This window comes from Synchiropus splendidus, chromosome 7, assembly GCF_027744825.2.
Source record: "Synchiropus splendidus isolate RoL2022-P1 chromosome 7, RoL_Sspl_1.0, whole genome shotgun sequence".
Taxonomy (NCBI): Eukaryota; Metazoa; Chordata; class Actinopteri; order Syngnathiformes; family Callionymidae; genus Synchiropus; species Synchiropus splendidus.
In genome coordinates, this window is record NC_071340.1 from 26324065 (window position 1) to 26345191 (window position 21127).

The 21127-nt window shown below is 45.2% G+C and overlaps 2 protein-coding genes across 3 annotated transcripts; both read right to left on the reverse strand.

Annotated features, from left to right (window-relative positions):
- Positions 1 to 708: 708 nt before the first annotated feature.
- zgc:162952 (PKc_LIMK_like_unk domain-containing protein) lies at positions 709 to 16919 on the reverse strand. Of its 2 annotated transcripts, XM_053871752.1 has the most exons (10): positions 16773 to 16919; positions 15150 to 15216; positions 7471 to 7664; positions 5909 to 6030; positions 4776 to 4824; positions 3704 to 3853; positions 2330 to 2503; positions 2173 to 2256; positions 1913 to 1999; positions 709 to 1205 (listed from the first exon to the last, which is right to left on the reverse strand). In XM_053871752.1, exons 2-10 carry the CDS (start codon positions 15178 to 15180, stop codon positions 1101 to 1103), a joined length of 996 nt encoding a protein of 331 aa, XP_053727727.1. In that variant the 5' UTR covers positions 15181 to 15216; positions 16773 to 16919; the 3' UTR covers positions 709 to 1100. The 2 variants fall into 2 exon arrangements, with proteins under 2 accessions (XP_053727727.1, XP_053727726.1); XM_053871751.1 differs by lacking the exons at positions 15150 to 15216; positions 16773 to 16919 and having other exon boundaries at positions 7471 to 15135.
- A 573-nt stretch (positions 16920 to 17492) lies between these two features.
- On the reverse strand, positions 17493 to 21010 carry b3galt8 (beta-1,3-galactosyltransferase 8). The gene has a single exon (XM_053871101.1). The coding sequence runs from the start codon at positions 20935 to 20937 to the stop codon at positions 19978 to 19980; it is 960 nt and encodes a 319-aa protein (XP_053727076.1). The 5' UTR covers positions 20938 to 21010; the 3' UTR covers positions 17493 to 19977.
- Positions 21011 to 21127: the final 117 nt, after the last annotated feature.

Here is a 21127-nt window from a genome sequence, read left to right on the forward strand (position 1 = left end):
TGCCTGTGTTGGAGCCTTTTAGCTGGGTGTATAGCGCCACCTGGTGGATCATCCCCGCTCTTCTTCACACCCTTCGACTAGTTCTTTTTGATAAATAATCGGAGAATTGAGCTTTTTCCAGGTCCTTGAGCTCTCTTTCATTTTCAGTTGACATTTTCAATAAAATAAAGAAAAGTAGATGCATAGATATCAACACTGAAATAAATACAAAATCACAATTTATATAGTTTTTTATCATAGTCTAATTATATATATATATATATATATATATATATATATATATATATATATATATATATATATATATATATATATATATATATATATATATAATTTTGCCCCACTTCCAGTTCCGGTCAGTTCAACTCAAGGCTTCCCAATATTTTTCAATAGCCGACATGCTGCCAGAAAGCTGAGGTCATTCCAAATGGAGCCTTATTTTGTCTGTTTGGAGGGATTTGAAAAGTGCAGAGCATGCGTTTTTTGCGGCACTTGGACATGAACCCCTGAGTCTGTGAACAAACACCACGTCCATATAGAGGGGCATTCCCAAAATCTATTTCCTTAATTTGCTGGTCATAATTCAAATGTGGCTGGAGTAAGTCAATACATCTAGTTTTGGACAATATTATTTTTTTGTTTTTTTGTCTTTTGTAGTTTTTTTTAAAGTTGAACAGTAAAAAAACTTATATTCACATTGTTGTTGTTTTTTTTATTATTGAAAATACCATTGTGGTCGCTGACAGCAGAAAATAGCATTTAAACTCAGTAAAACCAGGTGTACAAAACATCTCAGCGGATTAAAAGCCTGTTCAGACACAGAAGCAAAGTGGAGAGTCCAGGTGGAACATCTGATCTGGAGACTCCTTCGAGCGCTTGCCAGAGTCTGTCGTGGAGCATCTCCTCAGGAGGATGATAAACTTGTGTCTTCACTCCTACGAGTCAGAAAAAAACCTAAATACCTATTTACACGTGGATCAGAGCAAAAAGTCCTCGTCCGAACAATTCCGTCATGCGGTGTCACTGTTGTTCCCCCGTGTGTCGGGCTGGGGCTGGAGGAACGTGATGAACATTTCCAAGACATGCCAGCGCCTGGTCGCTCAGCTGGTGGGCAGGTCCGATTTTGGGAGCAGCTCAAGAGTCTCAGCCACCTCACCCAGTTCATCAAGCAGTTCCGTGAAGGCAGGCCGCCTGAAAGACTCCACCTATGGGTCGACAGACGTGAAGACAGAGGACATCAAGGCTCCAGTCTGACACAAGAAAAGGCTGTTGAAACGAGCCATGGCCGTCCCAACGGACAGTCTGTGGCCACGAGGTCGAGTCAAAATAAAGATAAGAGACGGCCTTGATGGAGAGAGACCAGCCTTCGGCACAGGTGTGCGGAATTCAATTCAGGACCACAGTATGTATTGTGGCTGAGACTCGGGGCCAACAAATACTAATCTTAAATGTTGATGTTTTGATATAAATATTTAACAAAAATGAATAATATGAAACAGAGAAACATGGAATGACAGTATGGCAATATGTGCTTACTCTAAAACATTTCATTTTCTCAATGTAAATCATGAATTTTTGAATATCTTGGGTTAAGTGTGTAAATATGATATAAATATGATATAAAGACAGTTAATAATTTAATTTAATAATATATATTTTGAGGGATAAGAAATAAGGTTTAAATGAACAATTAAAAAAATATTAATAATGTATAATAATAATAATAATAATAATAATGTTTTTGTTTCTTTCACACACTTGCTGCAAGTATTAGTAGACACTTTGGATCACAGTCACATCTGATCCAGCCAAAGATTCTGTGGTTTTGAGCAGCCAGAGTGTTCTGGAGACAGGTGACACGCGTGGGAGTGTTGCACCGTCACCCTACATGTCGCCACTTTATCTTACTCACCATGCAGCAGCGGGACGCCAGGTCCACCAGGCGCTCGGGACACCCTCTCACCAGGCCTCGGAAGGCCTCCACGTTGAGGCCGTAATTCTGCGCACACAAACCCATTCTTAGCCATGAATGCCAGTAATATTTTGAAGTAGAGCTCAGCAGGTGGCGCTGTTGGTCTAGCTATGTTGCTCCCATCCAAAGATTGTAGAGCAGACAGGGCCGTCTGGTGGGATGAGACAGTGATGCCTGGACAGTGGAGAGCAGAGGCTCACCTGAGTCCTGGGCAGAATCTCAGGGTCGGCAGGAATCCTGGCCAGGATTTCACACAGAACGATACCGAAGGAGAAAACATCCACCTGGAGACAGAAAGGAAAGATCAGCGTGAAAACGGCGAGGATTAAGTGAATCTGTGCAGCAGTTTTAAATGACCTTCCGGTCGTACGGCTCGCCTCGCAGCATCTCAGGTGCCATCCAAAAAGCCGAGCCCACCAGCGACAGCTTCCTGCCCGGGTCCTTGACTGGCGGCTCCACCACTTCGCGGGCCAGTCCAAAGTCTGTCACCAAAGCCTCCCGTCCACGAGACGTGACCCGGATCAGGCAGTTCTGCGGACACCGCAGATCATCATGGATGGGATAGCGGGACAATCTTTCACTGAGAGTGGAGGCAGCTTTCCCACCCTCTTGTCCTGGGAGAAATCCGGCCACAGCAGACGGAGGCTCTGAATTTACTCTAAATCTCAAACCAAAGTGCTCAGCCAAAGTGCAGCGTGTTGATGGAGTTGAACAGAAAGGACTTTAGAATTAAAAGCTTGTGCGGTTGTGACGAGCAAGTGCTAACTGTCCCAGCTGCGATTCAGTCGACAGAAGAAGGGCACAACATTGTGACCACTAGTTTGTGTTGTTCATCATCATGAAGGTGCTGTAGGTACGGTGGCTCAGAAGTGCATTACACATTTACAAACAAATTTACAAACTGTTGGAATACATTTACAGACAGCAAAAGACATTTGCAAAATTTTGAAACAAACTTACAAACTCTAGGAACAAATTTACAAAGAGCAAAACACACTGACAACGATTTCTTGAAATGAATTTACAAACTTTAAGCAACAAATTTACAAAGAGCAAAAGACATTGACAAAGATTTCTAACAAATTTACAAACTTCTTCAACAAACATTTCTTTTGGTAAATGTGGCACTGGCCTTTTTACAAACTGTGAAAACAAGTCTACAGTCTCTGAAAACACCTTTACAAATTTGGAAATTCACTTCTAAATTGCTAAAGAAGTTTGTAAATCTGTTTGTGAATGTGTTTCACAAGTGCTTTGCACTTCTCAGCCAGCGTATACAGGAGCTCTGCGCAGGTGCTGCTGTCGATGATGCAAATCAGTTGCAGGGACGGCCGTTGCTCGGACAGAGGTGAGTGACCTCTGCCGGCCTCCAAATTCCAGGGTGTGTGTGTTTGAACGAGAGCTTTGTGTGTGGCAACATCACTTTAGCGACAGTGAAATTAGCATCACAACAGAGCGACCGTCGTGTTAACTTCTTGTGTTTGAACTGCCAACTCATTCTTCTGAGTCACCCGGCAACCGTCTGCACACACATGCGCTCATGCTCCATCAGTACAATCGGGATGTTGTGAGCTCCACATGCAGAGGCATCCCTCAGCTGCAGGCGCCGTTATTTTCAGTTAGTTAAGTGGTTTCAAACAGGTGAAGGTGCACTGCATTGAAGACGTATGTGTCCTGCTTTGCTTTGCTCAGAGGCTTCACATCAAACATATGAGTGTCCGCATCTGTTACCTTGGAGTTGAGGTCTCTGTGGTAGATGTTCTTGTAGTGCAAGTAGATCATGCCTCTGCTGACGTCACTGGCCAGATCCACTTTCTCCCTCCAGCTCAGGAGGATTTCCTTCTTGGCCAGCAGCTCTTCCAAACAGCCGCCGTTCACGTACTAGGAGACATAGATCACTCACGTTTGCCCGGGGTTCAGAGCCTCTTTGGTGAATGGATCTTCATTTATGTCAGGCAAACAGGGACCGCGATACACAGGAAAAGTCCCGTCTGCCCATCAGATATCATCTTGTGAGAGACAGTGTTACATTAGAATGAAGTTGCTTCAGACTTCACAGCTATAATCACATCAAAATGGAAGTGTCTACAGAGAGGTTCTGGATCAGACATGGGAAAAGTGCGGCCTATAAACTATAAAACCAATCATGTCAAAATGTTTCTGACATTTTTTTTTGTCCTGTGCCTTGTTTTTTTCATCATTCTGATTCAAACGGCAACATAACTTCCTCGGTTTTCTTATTATTATTTATTTTAATTGTTCGTTCGGAGTATTTCTCGTCCCTTACAATGCATCAGAATTGAAGGTAGATTTTAAAATGTGTGAGACCCATTAAACATCTATAAGCTGAATGTGGTTTCTATTAAATAAAACACAACAAACCAACATTTTCTGTGTATTTTTTAAAGTGGCACTTTTTTATTTTTAATGTTCTCTTTCTCTTCCTCTGGTGAATTCAAACTCAGGTCGCAGAGGCAGCTCTCGAAGCAAAGAGAGCCGGGACTGAGCGCTTCATTTCAGGTTAACAGCAAGGCAGAATCCCAAACAGCAGCTTCCGAACGTCCCCACCATCTGCCACTCAGTCAGGACCCGAGACGCTTCAACCCCAAGTAGGAAAGGATCCCCCTTTGACAGGACGCCTTTCGGGAGTGAGACCTGTAGAGCTAATTCCTCGTGTGGCAGCTCATCTGGGTCTTGTAATAGAAAAATCTTCCCAAGCCGTGAGCTCAGGCGAGTCCAGAAAACTCCCACTAAACTCCACAAACATGACTCACCTCTGAAAAAAATGTGAATTTCAACTCACCTCTAGAATTGGATAGAGTTTATCTTCCTTGACACAGATCCCCAAATATCTGAAACAAAGGCATTAAAAATTCTAATCACACATCATAAATGACTCTAGAAATACAAGCTAAAACTGCAGCTACTGGTTTAAACAATAATAATAATACATTAATAATAAATGATAAACTCAAACTACATACTCGCATATTGAAGTTTTATGATGAGACAGAATTTTAAAAAATGAAGACACGAACCATGAGGATGTGGGCTGAGATGAAAACAAATATCAATGATGCACAGTACAACAATACGTCTTTTTATGTTGCTGTGTCAGCCTTCTTCATTTATTTATTTTATTCCCTGAAGCATATCACAAGCATTAAGCTGTGTATATAAAATAATTTATCTTAATTTTGATTCTCTTTTTAAAATCTAGTCACACGGTTCTTAAAAAAAATGCAGTTTTGGTATGGACAAATCACATGGTTCATTTAGAGCTTCGCTGTGACATTACAGTTGCACATTTTTCTTTATTTACAAATCAGATTTGAGGCTTCATGAACCACTGTCCTCCTAGTCAGAGCCCACTAGATGGCACTCTCTGCACTATTTATTTATTGTGGCTTCAAACAGCCATTTCAGTGAAGCCTAACTTCATGTGCGCCACCTAGTGAGCTCTGAAAATGAGGACACTGTCTCATGAACCTTCACCTGCCTGTCACTCCTGACTGCGGGTCAGTGGTTCTTTCACCGATCCATTCTGGAAAGATACAGCTCCACACATTTATGCTCACTGGAGCGTTGCACAACTGAGTCAACCACACAGAGCATCTCTGAGAACAAATAAATCCTGCGGACCAATTAATCCAGCGTGGGCGAGCAGGTTCACCATGGTGATCAGATAATGATATGCTCGCAGCAGAGTCCGGGGTCAGGTGACCAGCTTCTACCAAGACTCAACAGAGGCGGGCTGTGCTTTTACTCGACACAGTGCACACGATAGTGGACACAAACCCAGGGAAGGGTGTGATAATAAGGCTGAAACGTGGGCAGTGAAGAGCCTGTGATGCGGCCAGACGGCTGGTGAAGCTGAAGACTTGGCGACAGGAGTGAGAGCGTGATGTGAGTGGGAGAGACGAGCGAACGTGTTACCTGACGATGTTGGGGTGGGAGAGTTTCTGCAGGAGGCTGATCTCACGCACGATGCTGTCCTGGTCCACGTCGTTCTTGTAGATCTTCACCACCATCACCTTGCGGGTGGTGCTATGTGTCGCCTGTGAGAGTGACCTCGGATCAGTTCAGACAACGGACCTCGGAGAAACATCGGTGCTTACAGAAGAGTGAGATGCATGTACACACTAGAGGTGGCTGGACGAGGCTTCGTGACACACTAGAGGTGGGTGGACGAGGCTTCGTGACACACTAGAGGTGGGTGGACGAGGCTTCGTGACACACTAGAGGTGGGTAGATGAGGCTTCATGACACAGTAGTGATGCGTAGACGAGGCTTCGTGACACAGTAGTGATGGGTAGATGAGGCTTCATGACACACTAGTGATGGGTAGACGAGGCTTCGTGACACACTAGAGGTGGGTATACGAGGCTTCGTGACACACTAGTGATAGTCATTTTTAAACCAAGAGCGCCATCTAGTGGCCTCTGAAAACCAGGACAGTGTTTCATCAACCCTGCAATACTGTTTCATGATGCCTCATCACTTGTACACACAGATCACTATCCGCAAGGATGTGAGTAGTACTTTATGCGAAAATTATTTTCAATATTTTAAATAAAAAAATGGTTCATGGTAAGAGAACGATGAATTTTAGTGTTTTACAAACGGTCTCACAGTTAAGTCTGAGCCGAGGACGACACAAAGGCCCCTGGCTCCAGCTATTCGGCCCTCATGAGTCACTGTGATTGTACTGTGTGCAGGGCCAGACTCCGGCATAAACAAACTAAGTAAGCGCTTGGTTCCCATAAGAAATGAGTCAGTAGACAGATAGATAGATCCTTCCACACAATCACCTCAAAACATTCGGCCGATGGTTGTTGCTTGCACAGTTATTACATTGTTGTTTGGCAAGGGGTATTTTTTACTACATCTGATATTTAAAATGTATGTATTTCCACTTGAAATTGTTTGAGCCTTTGACGCTTCAATTTTTATCTCCACACTTTTTGAAGTCTGATTTTCTAAATCTCTTGTCAGTGTAATTCCATTATTCAGCCTTTGTTTTGCATTTGAATTCTATTTCTGTCTATGTCTATTCTTTTCTTTTTCTTTCTTTTTTTCAGCCCCACGTGCATTTGTTCATGTTTCAGCATGACACATTTAAAAATAGAAAATTGGAATTCCATATAAACATACGAGACAAAAATGAAAAATGTTTTTTGTTTTACTTGTTTGAATCAGATTCGTGAGTTTATTAAAGTCACTTTGTGTGTTTCCACGTCAAGGTGAATTTGGCTGAGAGCTCCCTCCTCCATGGGGCCTCCACCCTGCCATTCAGCACCATCACAAGTTTAAGACAGGCTTCGAACAAGTGACCGTCCATGAAAGCCCGTGTCAGAACGGAGCTGCGCCCCCGTGTTATTCAGAGCGGGTTGGCCAATCACAGCATGGGAAGAATGTCCCAATTAGCGAGCGAGACAAAGCGAGCTTTGAAGAGTGGCACGCAGGCCGCAGCGTGGGAGGACACCAGGACACCCTACCTTGTAGACCATGGAGAAGAAGCCGCTCCCGATCAGCTCGGCCGAGAAGTTCTCCCAGAACTCCAGCTTACGGACGGCCGTGCGCAGCTTCTGCCAGCGATCCACATGGTAGTACTTGTCTGAGGACTCGCCCAACAGGGTGGGACTGGTGGGTTCGGGGGACACGTCCACGTCACACATGCTGGAGATGTCGGCTGGACAGGGACAGACAAGCAGCATGAGGTTCAGTGGAGTGTTTACACTGTTCAAATCCAAAAGCCTGTTGTCTTCCATGTCTGTGCCGGGGACTGACTGTTGAATCCGTCCCACACGAGATGACGAGAGGTCACCATCAGAGATGCTTTGGGCAGCGTCCGGGTCTATTTTGGACGACAGATCGTTCACCTCTTTTGTTTCAGGCTCCACCCCCTCATTCGAGCAGCTAATGAGAGGCAGAGCCTTCCTTTCACACGGCTTTGAACATGACATGAATCCGTGATTGGGCCATTGTGTTGCGTCCTACAGAGGTTTGACAAATGTTGGAACAGTGAGTGAGGGAACTGAACTATCACACATGACAAGGCTTTCACAGATTTAAAGATCCATGAGAGTGAAACGATGTGCCACAGGAACAATGTCCCACCTTCTGAAACTGGCCTCTGCTTTAGTCACAGACAAATACAGTCAAAAACAAACCTGTACCAGTCCATGAATGCAACAATGCACAAGCCTCTCATGTTGCCAGGGTGTCTGGCATCACCAGGATTTCCGAGTCCGAGCCCACGACTTGCATCCGAACTAATAGCTAAATGTTGAGGAAGAGCAGGTAGAGCAGGGTACATACAACGCAATAGTCGGAACTTGACCGGACCCAATCGAGAGGAGTGATGCCATGAAGATGCCTCTTAAATCAGAATTCATGACATGATCAAATAAATACCATCAACTAGGAATGTGTTCTCGCCTTGTAAACTGTCACAAGTGACATTAAAGTAACACTAAAATAACAATAATATGCTCAACCTTGTCCATTAGGGATTATCGGTATCGGCCTGGATCTGTATCAGGTTTGACCCTTTTGTCATCTTGCACTTTTATTTATACCTTTTACAGCTTTAGGTCCTAATGCAGCCAAAGCAGTTGTGCTCAACGTCAGTGGACTGGTGTGTTTAGGCGTCAGTGTTCAACACTTCATAGCCATAAACTTACTTAGCAACTCTTTGAGTGACAAGTAGAAGGTATCAAATCGGATCGGTATCGGCCGATTCTCAAGTCTGAAACATCGGTATTGAATGTGACGCCACATATTGAGTTTAGAAATGATTTTACAGCAGAGTGCCATCTGGTGGTCTCTGAAAATGAGGCCACTGTTTCATGAAGCCCAATTCTCCCCTGATGATTTAGAGAGTGGAGTTTACTTTGGTTCCTTCCAGAGGGTCTCAGATTCCAGACGACTAGTGTGACAAGATGGAGGTCAGATTTCCACCAGGGCAGCATTTCTCAGTGGCACAGTGATGACAGAGGACGGCACACGGTAACACGCTGACACATCTGGGTCTGGACAGTCAGACCGACGAGACTCATGGGCAGCAGCCATCTTATAATAACAGAGTTATTGACCTTTAAGTCATATAATATAGTCACATATAAGTTGCCACCAGATGGCATTGACTTATGCAAAATGTTTGGACTTGAACAACCAATTCAACGAAACCTCACATCATTTCTAAACCAACAGCGGCCTCTGAAATTGAGGTCACCGTTTCTTTAACCCTGCAATACTGCTTCATGATGCCGCATCGAACCATGACTAAGGTCAATGCAAGACCCTCAGAAGGACACTCTGTTGCAGTGAAGAAGGTTCTACTCTCCCATCCAGAAGAGCAGGAGGAGGTGTCCGGGCAGTGGGAAGGAAGACCACGCCTCTTAGCCTCGGCTGCTGGCTCCAGTTTTGCGAAGCTGAATCTAGAACCTGATGCTCTGGTGATAATGTGGCAGCAGTGGTCGGTGTCCGACTGGCAAACAGCGAAATGAATGTACCTCTCTGAACCCCTCTGAAAATGTTCAGCCAAAGAATTTCATCGGATGCCACTAAATGCCATCCTTGAGTTTCCAGATTCTCACTCGCACATTTTCCACCAGACTCTTGGTTTTCCACAGATTCCCGCTGTGTGTGTCTGTTTTCCTCCCAAACAGAGTGAGCGCTCAAACAGCCATGTGGGCAGTGCCTGACATCATGGGAAATATTTGCAAGGCTGAGGCTTTGGTCTACCACAGGCCCTGATCCTCCGAGAGGCCGGAAAAATCACATTAAAATATCCTATTAAAAATAATGGGATGGATTATGCATTGCATTTTGATGCCTCAGTCTGCTGCGTCAGCACACAAGTGACGGGTTTCAGCCCGTCAACTTCGTGCTTGCTCACATTTGGAATGCGAAGGTTGCGAAAACTGTGGTGAAGGACGGTGTTCGCAGCTCGGTGAGAAGTGACCATGACAGTGCTGACCGCCATCCCGCTGACGCCCACCCGGCTGAGTGAGGGCACTTTACAGGAAAATGCAGCTCGCACTCAGGTGTGGTTTTTCCTCAAACCTTCAACTGGCGCCCCGCAAAACTCCTCAGTCTGAGCAGAGACTTGTGGAGATATTTGAACTGCAGCTGTCAGCCTCAAACTCCAGAAGGGAGTGTGTTGACTTACTGTGGTTGACCGAGCCTGAGCCCTCGAGGAGTGGAAATAAAATGATGTAACGTGACGGAGCATCAGTACAAAGAATCAACAACAGCACAACACAAATAAAAAAGTGGATTCGCCTCTCAAAGTGGAACACACTGATAGCAAGAAGAACCGCAACCTGAACTCATGGAAGTTGTTGTTCAAATGAGCAAAAATCCTCTCTACTTGGGGGAGTTCACACTAGTGATAGGCAGATGAGGTATCATGAAACAGTACTGCAGGGTTGATGAAACATTGTCCTCATGTTCAGAGGTCACTAGATGGCGCTTTTGGTTCAGAAATGATGTGAGGTTTCACTGAATGAGTTGTTCAAGTCCAAACATTTCACAGCAGACAGCGTCACCTGGTGGCCTCTGAAAATTAGGACAGTGTTTCATGAAGCTTCATCAACTCATGACTAGCTCTCGCCATCTAAATCCACCAAGTGAGCGTAAAAATGATGGTTCATGCATTTGTGTGTTGTGAATATATTCTATTTCACGTTTCCCATTGGATTAGTGACATATATTGAAGTGAAAAAATCAGAACATTGGAGTCAGAAGAGACTGTAGAATAGGAGACAAGCGATTAGAATCTAGTTACCAACACAGTCTCACTCCCATGGCGTGATATAATATGGTGACTTTTGCGTGAGCCATGGGGTGACGCACTATTCGATCCACATATCGTAACGTGTCCCCTCAAACAGCCGTGCGTTTCAGTCATGGCGTCTGCACCGTCAGTAAGGAGGAGCGTTCCAGGCTACATGTGAAGGAAAATGTTTGCACTCCAGTGACTACATTTATGAGCTAACACCCTGCAGCCTCAGCGTCAACATATATAGGTCCACTTGCGTCTAACGTCTATGTAACACACCGTTAGAGTCAGGCTGAGGGTGACATTTTTCAACCCATTTTCAGTTTGCAATGAGCTTGGTGGGACAGCGGGTGGCGGTCGTGTCGCTCAACGCAGGAGCTCATCATGTGCAAATCTTTAGTCCAAACAGAACAGGAGCAAAATCAAATCACTTTTCAGGGCCAGTGTCCAGGGCTCATCTACGGCTGGCACCACGTGACTGTAGTTGTGACATCCATGCATGAGAACATAACACCACGGAGGCTTCCTGAAGCATCCCCCGTCACACAGCTCCTGGCACCACAGGTCTGCTGACAGATGACGGGATGTGATCCATCAGATCATCTGACACTTGGATCGATAGTGGGCCGCCACACCACTTAAAGGATGTTGCTCTCACCTGCACTTTGTAGTCACCTGAGCAAAGACGTGGCAGCATCGCTGTTGTTCTGAATACAAGCGGAGTGGCGTGAGATTATCTGTTCACCAGGGACAATTTTCCATCATCGTCATGTTTGGGTCTGATAAAACTATATCTGAAGAGCACAACAAAGGTTCCAGTTTGGACCAGAGCAGAGTTGAAGCTCAGAGAATCTTTGCAGACAATGTTAGCGTGGTCTGCTTTTCTCTTCGCTGTAAAAATCTTTGACATTTTTAATTGATAGATGTTTTGACTCCCGTCATTTTTGTCTATGAACCAGAATGTTGTCGCTCATGACTGGCCCCACTGTGCCTTCAGCTGCTTCCACCAGTGTTAATGGCATGATTTTCAGGAAGCCATTAGGCTCCAAACCCCTCATGTTGTCGCCACAGTGGAGGGGTAAAAATAGAGCGACCTGGTGACGGTGCCGGGAGCAGATGGATCTGCGTGATGTTCTGCTGGAGCGACAAAAGATCAATCGCTTTGTGTTATTGAGCGTGAAGCTTGCCTCGCTCATTCAACAAGCCATGTTGAAATCCCCATCAGCACCATGCATGTCACTGAGGAAGCGCCTTACAGCCGTGTGTAAATAAATGTGGTCATGTGATCAGATGTCAGACAAAGCCATGAAGTGAGCGTGTGTAAAGGGCCTTTGTCAGAGCGGGTGTCTCTCTAAACCATTCATCACAGCAGGTCTCACTACCCTCCTACAGGCCTTCCCTTTCACTCCAGCTCTGGCCAAAGCTGCCCTTTACCTGCATGTGTGCTGCGGTGAAACCAAAAAGGTCCATTTATGCTCAACGTTAGGTGCTCTGCCTTTATTTCCTCTGTATTTCTGCACGTTTCCACCAAGCTTATGGATGCAAACCAAACGGAGCAGTACCACCTGAAACCATGGGGGGCAGTGTTGCTGTTACTTCACGATCTGTAGCTCTAGTGAGACAGGAAGAAGATGGTGGAAACTCTCCGTCCTCCAGTGGCCATATATTTCACCTCCTCACCGACCACTGCGTCCTACAACGCTGCCTCCGTTTCCTCTTCTGTGCCAGAGCTACAGGATCAACACTGACTCCACAGTCGCCATGTTGGTTTGGAGTGTGTTGTTGTCATAAAGGTTTAACTCTGGGCTGCTCCCCCTGCTGGATATATTGGTGAACAGCAATACCAACATAAAGAAGCATGTGATCAGTGAAAAGGCAGCATAAATGGGTGTAAAAATGATCTTTTGGTTTGACCCACAGCAGCCCCAGTATATGATGTGAGACCCCAGGACACACTGGTCTGGCTGGTACACTGCTGTCACAGATCAGCCATCAGCTGTCTCCATCTCTTCCTCCCTGCCCGCACTCTATTCTTCACCCCTCTTAATTCCTGTCTGCTACACTGGTAACTGACCCCATGTTTTGACTCTACTCCTTCATCTTCCCAAGTCCACCTGCCTCCCTCCCATTTGCACACATGAATTCTATGCTTAAAAAGGTTAAAAATGAATGTCATCAATATTATTTATTATTCTTTTAAACACAAGCCTGTGAGACACGATAAGGCTCCTGATCCTGCATGGCCAAATACTAAACTGCTTTGTCATCAGGCTGCAGTATTAAAAATGACACATTTTCAACTCTATGTTTAACACCTTTGCAAGTGTTTGCATGTCAACAACTGCTAAAACGAAGGATTGAAATGCTGAATGTGGTCGTTTATGATTCAGATGAATAGACTGGGGAAGTGAAAAGACGGTGAAGTGAATGGAAGTGCTGTCGGCGGTCGTCCAGTTAATGATAATATTCACTTGCTTTACTGCTTTAGCAGAGCCTGAGTGGACTTTACCACAACAGCAGGTCCATTTCTTCGACACATCTTCAAGTTGTAGCGAGGACATAAGCATAATACAGCGCTACATTGGAACTACGACAGATGGCTGCTGCAGGACATGTAGCCAAGAGGAAGGTACAGAGGTCTCAACGTGAGATCTGGACTGGACTTCCCTCTGGGCAGAAGAGGTACCTGACCTTGTGCAGCATCGACTCGACTATCCTGCGGGGAAGCTGACACTGAACACGTTTTTATGAGGCTCCTCTGTTAGTGAGTGTCACCGGCCAAATGAGAGACTCCTCCACTCCTCCCTGCTTTCTTTCTTTCATTAGCACTGCATTATACATGCTCCTGCTTCCAGCTTCTCTTACAGACTTCAGCTCAGCTTCCCAAGCTTTACATGTTTGACTGACCAACTGAGGGACAAGATGAATCTCCACTTCCTGTGGTCCTGAAGTCCGGGTGCAAACAAAACTCCATACTCTTTTTTTAACTACTACTGTCCTGAACCGAGTACAGTCAAAGCTACTATCACATCTCAGTGCTATATTGAAAGCTCAGGAATTGTTCACTCAGTCATAAAAACACACAAAAGCCAGCACACAAAAGGTCGGAGGATTGAGGTTGAGTGTGTGTTCTTCGCTGCTGAAGAACAACACGGTCCTTGTGGGAGCGGGTGAGTGGGCTACAGTGTCAGGGGTCGTGGACAAATGTGCAACAGTACAATGCGTCCGTCTGTTTTCCTCGCCTCCCACCAGCTCACAACTGAACTCATCTTCTGTTCGAGCCAAAGCTCCATGTTTGCCATGTCCATGAAGCGCTAGGAAAACGTGATGCTGACCACTTCTGGGGTCATCGACGGTGAATGTGAAGCCTCTCACTCGTGTTCTTTCTCTGAGTGTGCGTCCCACAACTCCGGTTCATGGAGCCGTCCAAGTGTGTGTGTTTTCACTGCCAACCTTGGGACTGTGTCAAGGGGGCGGAGCCTTGACTCTGGTTGTGTTATGAGGCACAATGAAGAAACTGATAAAACTTTAATTTCCCACCAATTGAAAAGTCAGTTTAACTTAAGTTTAATGCAGTCGTTCTGTGCTCACATCACTTGAAGGGTCACTGAGGTGAGAGTTGTAACGGAGTAGACCTGCGTAATGAAGACCCTTTCGCATCAAGGTTTAACTTATCATTTAAGTTAAGTTATCATTTAACTTATTATTATATTTTTACTCTGCATCGAGCTGCCGCTGGAAATTTGGAGAACAGCAGAGCGCTTCGTACATCCTTAACGCTCCTCCTTAACAGTCCACCTTAAGAGGCGCCCTTGAAAGAGCTGACATTACCAGTCACACTTCACTGCATGCTGATATAAACAGCAGAAAAATGCACCTACACTGGGGAGATCACAGCTTTGGAGGCCACTGCTAAAGAGAACTGGGGAGAAGTCAACATGGCAGATTGGGGAGTCAGAACTTTAGCCCTTTTTCTGCTGTGAGAGTCAATGAAAAGCGACAACACACTGCCGTCTCTGGCTCCATCAGATCCTGCAGAGGAGCTGCCAGCAAGCTGAGTCCAGAGTTCCAGCTGCGACTAGTTTCCGAAGCTCAGACTTTTCTCCTCAAACGTGTGGCATCCTGTCGCTGCGCTCTAAACCTCTCATCACCAGAAGAATATATTTCTCTTCTTCTGTGCAGTAACCACAGTTGTTACCAGCCTCAGCCTGAAACTCAGAGTTGAACATCAACAACAACAAAAAACCTCGCTGAAACAACAAGGAGATCAAATCCCACCCCAGAATCCAGGACAGTGAATGTTGTGAACAGCGGCCCAGACATGACAGAGGCTGATAAAGAGACGGGAGCGTGTCACTGGAAACAGGTCCGTATTCCGGCGGTACTTACTCCATTGGTTTATTACGCTATTCATGTGCATCCTGCAGCCACTGGAGCCGACGTCTCTGAGCGGAAGCTGTGGAGGAACAACACACAACATGGACTCAAATGAGCGACAAACATGTAGATACAACACACGCTGAGCAAGCCACAGACAGCAAAGAGGCTTTTGCTGTGACCCGAGCCACAGGTGGAAACATGTGAATGAACCTTCTGCAGACCTTAGAAGAATCACTGTGAAGGTCACACATCTGGCTTCAAAGATTGGAGACTAAGAGGCCGCTCTGACCTTCACACGGCGGAGGTTGTGTTTGACTCCCATGCTGTGATATGGAACACACTCCCCATGCAACCCATAAGGACAAATAAGCTGTGTTCAGGAGACGGAAATCTGGCCAAATGTTGCCATAAAACCGAACTGAAGCAGGAGGAGGGGTCATCAGTCAGTCACCACCAGCCGCCATAAACACCTTAAATGTGAATTAGTTATTTGTACATGTGCTTATTACCAGCTTGATACTTTCCCCAAAATGTTCTGTGCATTTTGGAAGATGAGTTTTGTTCTATTTACAAAATATAATAAAGCAACAATGGAGAACAGTCTTTAAATAAATAAATACATATATTTCTATATATATTTCATATTTATATATTTTTTTTATTAAAACACCTAAGCTAGCGCTAACACTTAGCTTAGGTTAAGTGTCAAATTGTAAAGTTGAAAAAATATTGAAGAATAGATATATAGAAGATAAGAGAAAAGATAAATAGAATAATAATATATACAAAAATATAAAAGCGACAAGATTAAATAAAGGGAAATTAGGGTGGAGGAGCTACAGGCAAATGAGACAAAACATTTTTAAATGAATTTAAAATTGAGAAATGAAATCATTTGGTTTGTGATGTAAGAAACAGTTCTCCTCACTAGACTGGCCTCTGGAGGACGTCAGGCAAATCCCAAAACACCTCGTGAGAGTCAGTAAGATGGGTTCAACCAAAGAGGAGCCAGATGAAACGCCAGACAGACTGTGTCATGCACAGGTTGGAACAAAACCGGTTTGGACTCCGCTGATGTGCAGACACGACCTGCCTGTACATGTTGTTTATTTATTTTGTTGATCGTGTACAGTACACTCCAAAGGAGATCAAGTAGTTGGCACTGCTCCATTTTCTGGCTTCTCCAACAGCAGAAGTGCAGTTAATATTCAAATGTTTTTGGACGGAGGGAGGAAACCAGAGTGCCTTTACTTGAAAACCACACTGCGAACTCTTCAGGTCGCTAACAGCCGTCCTGCAACTGTTCCTGCTGCCTGCTGTCACTTATGAAATCCCCATAAAATACGACCGTCCTGAGGAAAGCTGTGCAGGTCAGTGGTGACATGGATGAGCATCTGGAGCTGCATGTGCCTCCACAAAAGAACAAGAAGCTCTCGGAAATAGTTCCAGATTTTTGTGTTGAAAATACATCTCATTTCCCTAAAGAATTTATTATGGTAAACTGACAGTGAAATAATTCCCTGCTTCAACTGTGACCGACCAGGAAGCAGATCCTAAAGAGAGACGACATTATCATCACGACTCATGTCCATTCTCTGCTGAAACTTAAGTCGAGGAAGAAGGTTGACTCACATTTCTTCAGTCGTTCAGAGCCGTGGAGGAATCTGCGGCGTCATAGATCCACAATATTTGCTCGACGGTGCGGAGCAAACCGGGCTGCTGCAGCTGCTGCACTTCCAACGCAGGGAACGTGGAACTGCCTGCTGATGCCAATGTTTCATGTGTTGTCCTAGGAACCGGCCGCGAGGCTCCACCCACCACACACACACACACACACACGCTCAGGCCTGGTGCTGCCTGCTTCACCAGCTCTGGACTGAATGATATCTGCCTCTCTGAGTCACCGCCTGCACACAAACACTTGAGCACGTGAAGTTGTGCTGGGAGCTGAGTGGCAGGGTCCAGATGACATTAGCAGTGGGAACAATACACAGCATCAGTCCCTGCTCCTGACTGGGACAACACACTCAAAGTGGAGTGAGGGTTGTTTAAATCCTGTTCTGCCTGGGTTTTAAAAGTTACATTTTTTTTCCTCACTGTGAAATCAGGAGCTACAACATACACATTTTTATGAGCTAAAATTGAGAATTTTTGGAAAGTAACTTGACCCAGAAAACCAACTCAACGAAACACAAGAAGCAATGCTGTGTACTCCAGAATATATATGAAAGTTCTTTGTGCACCTCTACCTTTTTATTTGTCTTAAGAAAACTACAAACACAAAGTGGAAGATTAAAAGCAGAGAAGGATTGTGGTACAGACCAGAGGCGCAGGCCAGGGGCCACATCCTGTCCTTGGCCTGGATCTCTGGGGCCTCGTGACATCGGAATAAAACTACATCAGAAATATTTCTGTTCGAAATACAGCATGAGGTCATTTATTCATCAAGTTATTTTCATTTTCCCATCTTATTTCTTCTAAAATCATATCATTTAAACGAGTAACACACGTTTGTTGTCCCTCAAAACAAATGATTTTAAAATATTTACAATATACAATGAAAATCTTTAAATATAATGTACTTAAAAAGAAACTAAATATATATCAAATAACATGTTAGGCAAAGGTGTAGTGTAATATGTTCCCTATTTTTAAATATATTTAAATTGTGATCATCATGTTAAATATTTGCGTTTCACAATTTGAAAGTATTTTCCTGTACTACTGTGATTTGGCTCCGTACCCCTTAAGAAGTCCAATTCACCGGCCCTGGAACAGAAGATCAAACTCACTGTTCAGCAGCAATGTCTGAGGAAACGTTCGACAGGAGGGTGAAGGGAACACAAATGTATGTTCGCTGCTTCAGCTGTGCGTGTCCGTGTCCTCCTGTCGTGCATGTTCCCCGTCTGCTTTCATTGACCCTAATTGAAAAATTGCTAACAAAGGCGATGTGAAATTGAGTTCATATGACCAGCAGAAATTCAGCTTCCCACGTGGTGAGCAGCGAATCGTGTATCCAGCCTTCACAGTCAAGTCGTCGTGACTCGAAAATAAAAAATAAAAATAAAAACAGAAGAGTAATAATTAATAATAACAAGTAAACAGTCTTTGTTGTTTACTTTATTTTATATTTATTGTCAGCACTTTATTCCAAAACACTGTCCTAGTTGGTGGCCTCCCCTCTGACCATGGCAATAAATTAAATTCTGATTCTGATTCTGACTCAAAAGCCTTTCGTTCCCCGCTGAGCGCTGCCATGGTCACTGACCCTCCGCCAGAGTCAGCTGTTCCACCCAGTGCTTCAACCTAAATGAAGTAGAAGGGGGCAAAGAAACAACCCTCTGTTTGTCAGCAGCTACAGTTTTATTTGCTGTAAGACAAACAGACTTGGAACGAGGTTGAAACCTTTCCAACAAACCCTCAAATAAATATAAAAACCATTGATTGTCGTTTTCCAGCTGTGGTAAGCGGGTGCACAGCGCCACCTACCGGTTAATACCAACAACTACAACGCGCAGGCACTTGCGAGGTAAACAGGAAGTGGAGTCTAGTGACGTACACAATACAGGAGGAGGCCGAGGAGTCATGACGCAGCAGGCACGGACACGGAACACAGCGCTCGGTCTTGTTTGTGTTTGGGTCCCAGCATTTTGGATCGGAGAGCAGCAATGTCAGACAGTCAAAGGTCAAAGGTCAGAGAGGCAGATCCCAGCGCTGCAAGACGCGTTCGGTTCATGAATCCCACACCAGTCCATTCATTCGTTTACCTGCGAGGGAAAGCGACCTTTGTTTCCGCTGAGATCGCTGCAACAGCAAAATGGATTAAATCCAAGTCATAATCCTAAATGACTTATGGAATAATAAAGAAAGTGGACACTTACAGTTGCACGGTACAGAGTGCATGCTGAATTGACTGTGCTGTCCAAGCCAACATCACCATGGCAACAGCCTTATAAACACCTTCATCTGAGGGTTATTTTGTTCTGTGCTTTTCTGTCCACTTGAGAGATCATTAGCGGGATCTACATCGTTTTTTCACTGCAAAATAAATTAATATTCAATTTTTTTTTTTTCAAATTTAAATTTATTTATTTTATTTATTAAAAATATATATATATATATATTATATGTATTCATTTTCAAGAAATATTGTAGTTTGACTTCAAGCTTTTTAAATATATTTTTTAAATACTTTTTTTCATTTTTTTAAATGAATTAATCTTCCATCCGCATAAATTTTTAATAGTTTAAATATTCCTTTTGGAAAATATACATTAAATGCTTGAAGATAAACAATATTACATATTTCTTCAAAATAAAAATGTATTATAACTCATTAGCTCAATGAATGAAGTTCATATTTTGCACTATTAGTTTGTCATGTCAAGATTATCTTAAAAGGTACTTTTTAACAGTAGTTTAACAGTAATTCCTTACATGTTCAGCAGTATTTAATCTGTAAATAAATAACTAATTTCTGTATATAAATAGTCATATTTCAAAACTGATGGGACAAATGAAGCATTTTCTAAAGAGACAAAACATTTACGCGGTCAACTGAACGTTTTGAAACATGCATCTCAGATACACATTTTTGAAAACGTAAATATTCCTGTGAAACCTCTCGTCTTTGACGTTTTGGATGGCTTTGTTTCTTTGGTTTTGTTTCTGGCTTCAGTCTTGGAGAGGTCAGCAGCAGGTCAAGTGGACGGCAGGAGTGGTCGGCTGGGTCAGGAAGACATGGTGGCTTGATCACTCTTTCCTGTCCAGGTCTGGGGTCAGTCGCTCCAGAACCTTCCTCTGAGCTCGAGGGTTTGCTCCCTGAGGTCCTCTCACCCTAAATCCAAGAACAGTCGGCGTGACCCTGAGAAAAGTCCGGCCACACTCGCAGCAGCTCCGCCGGGCCGAACCCGTTCACGATGATCCGCCTGGCGAATGTGCACCGGTCGTAGTGCAGCTTCCGGATCTCAAACAGGTTCCTCGGCGGCAGGAAGGTCCGGGAGTAGACGGGCTGAACCCCCAGGACCCGCAGGCACAGGCCCACATACACATCCTCCATAGGGATCATGCGGACGAATCTGGAGGCCGAGGATATGTGGCGAGCCAGGTCCAGAGAAAAGACATATCCGGCGCCGGAGACATACGGAGGAAAGCTGTCCTCCGGGTACTCGTCCTCTGACAGATGCCACTTGCTGCCGGGGTCCCGCCGCGGCGTGCCGTCGCTGATGACGGAGCCGGTGATGAAGGCCAGGGTGGGCGACCTCTGCAGCCGCCGCAGGAGGTAGGGCACGTTGACAAAGATGTCCGAGTCCACCTTCATGGCGAAGGAGGCGTCGGGACAGTGGACGCTCAGCCAGTTCATCATCATCAGAGTCTTGATGGTCAGGTTCCTGTAGCTGTCCACAAAGGTCATCTGGATGACGTCACCGTGCTGCCGACTCTCGCGCTCCAGCTCGAGCTGCGCGCTCCCGTCCAGGCCCCCCTCAGGCGCGCCCATGTAGAAGCGCGTCAAGGTGCGCTCACCTGCGGCGCCCCAGGTCCTCCTGATGGCGTCCCGGAACCGCCTCTGCTCCGGGGCCACCGGGACCATGAGCACCAGGAAGGGGCTCCGGGGTCGGCAGGAGTCGGGCTGGTTGAGCACGTAGTCGTAGGTTTGGGGCGACAAGAGGCGGAAGTCCTCAGGTGGAAGCGGACGGGGCTTCGGCTCATCTTTGCCGAGCAGCACGTGCGCGGAGAAGACGAGAAGCGCGGAAAGTGCCACAAACGTCAGCGTCCTCCCTGAGAAGCGAATCCGCATGGCACTCCGCGATCAGGCTGTGCCGCAGGCTCGGTTCGAGTGGGGCATAAACACGGAAACGGCAGCTGACTTACGTCACGTGTCCCACAGAGTCCGGCGCGGAGGGCGGGGTTCACAGTTCACCTCGAAGGCGTTCTGTCAGCAGCACACGACACGGAGTCGATGTCTATTTCCGTTCGCCTGTTTTATA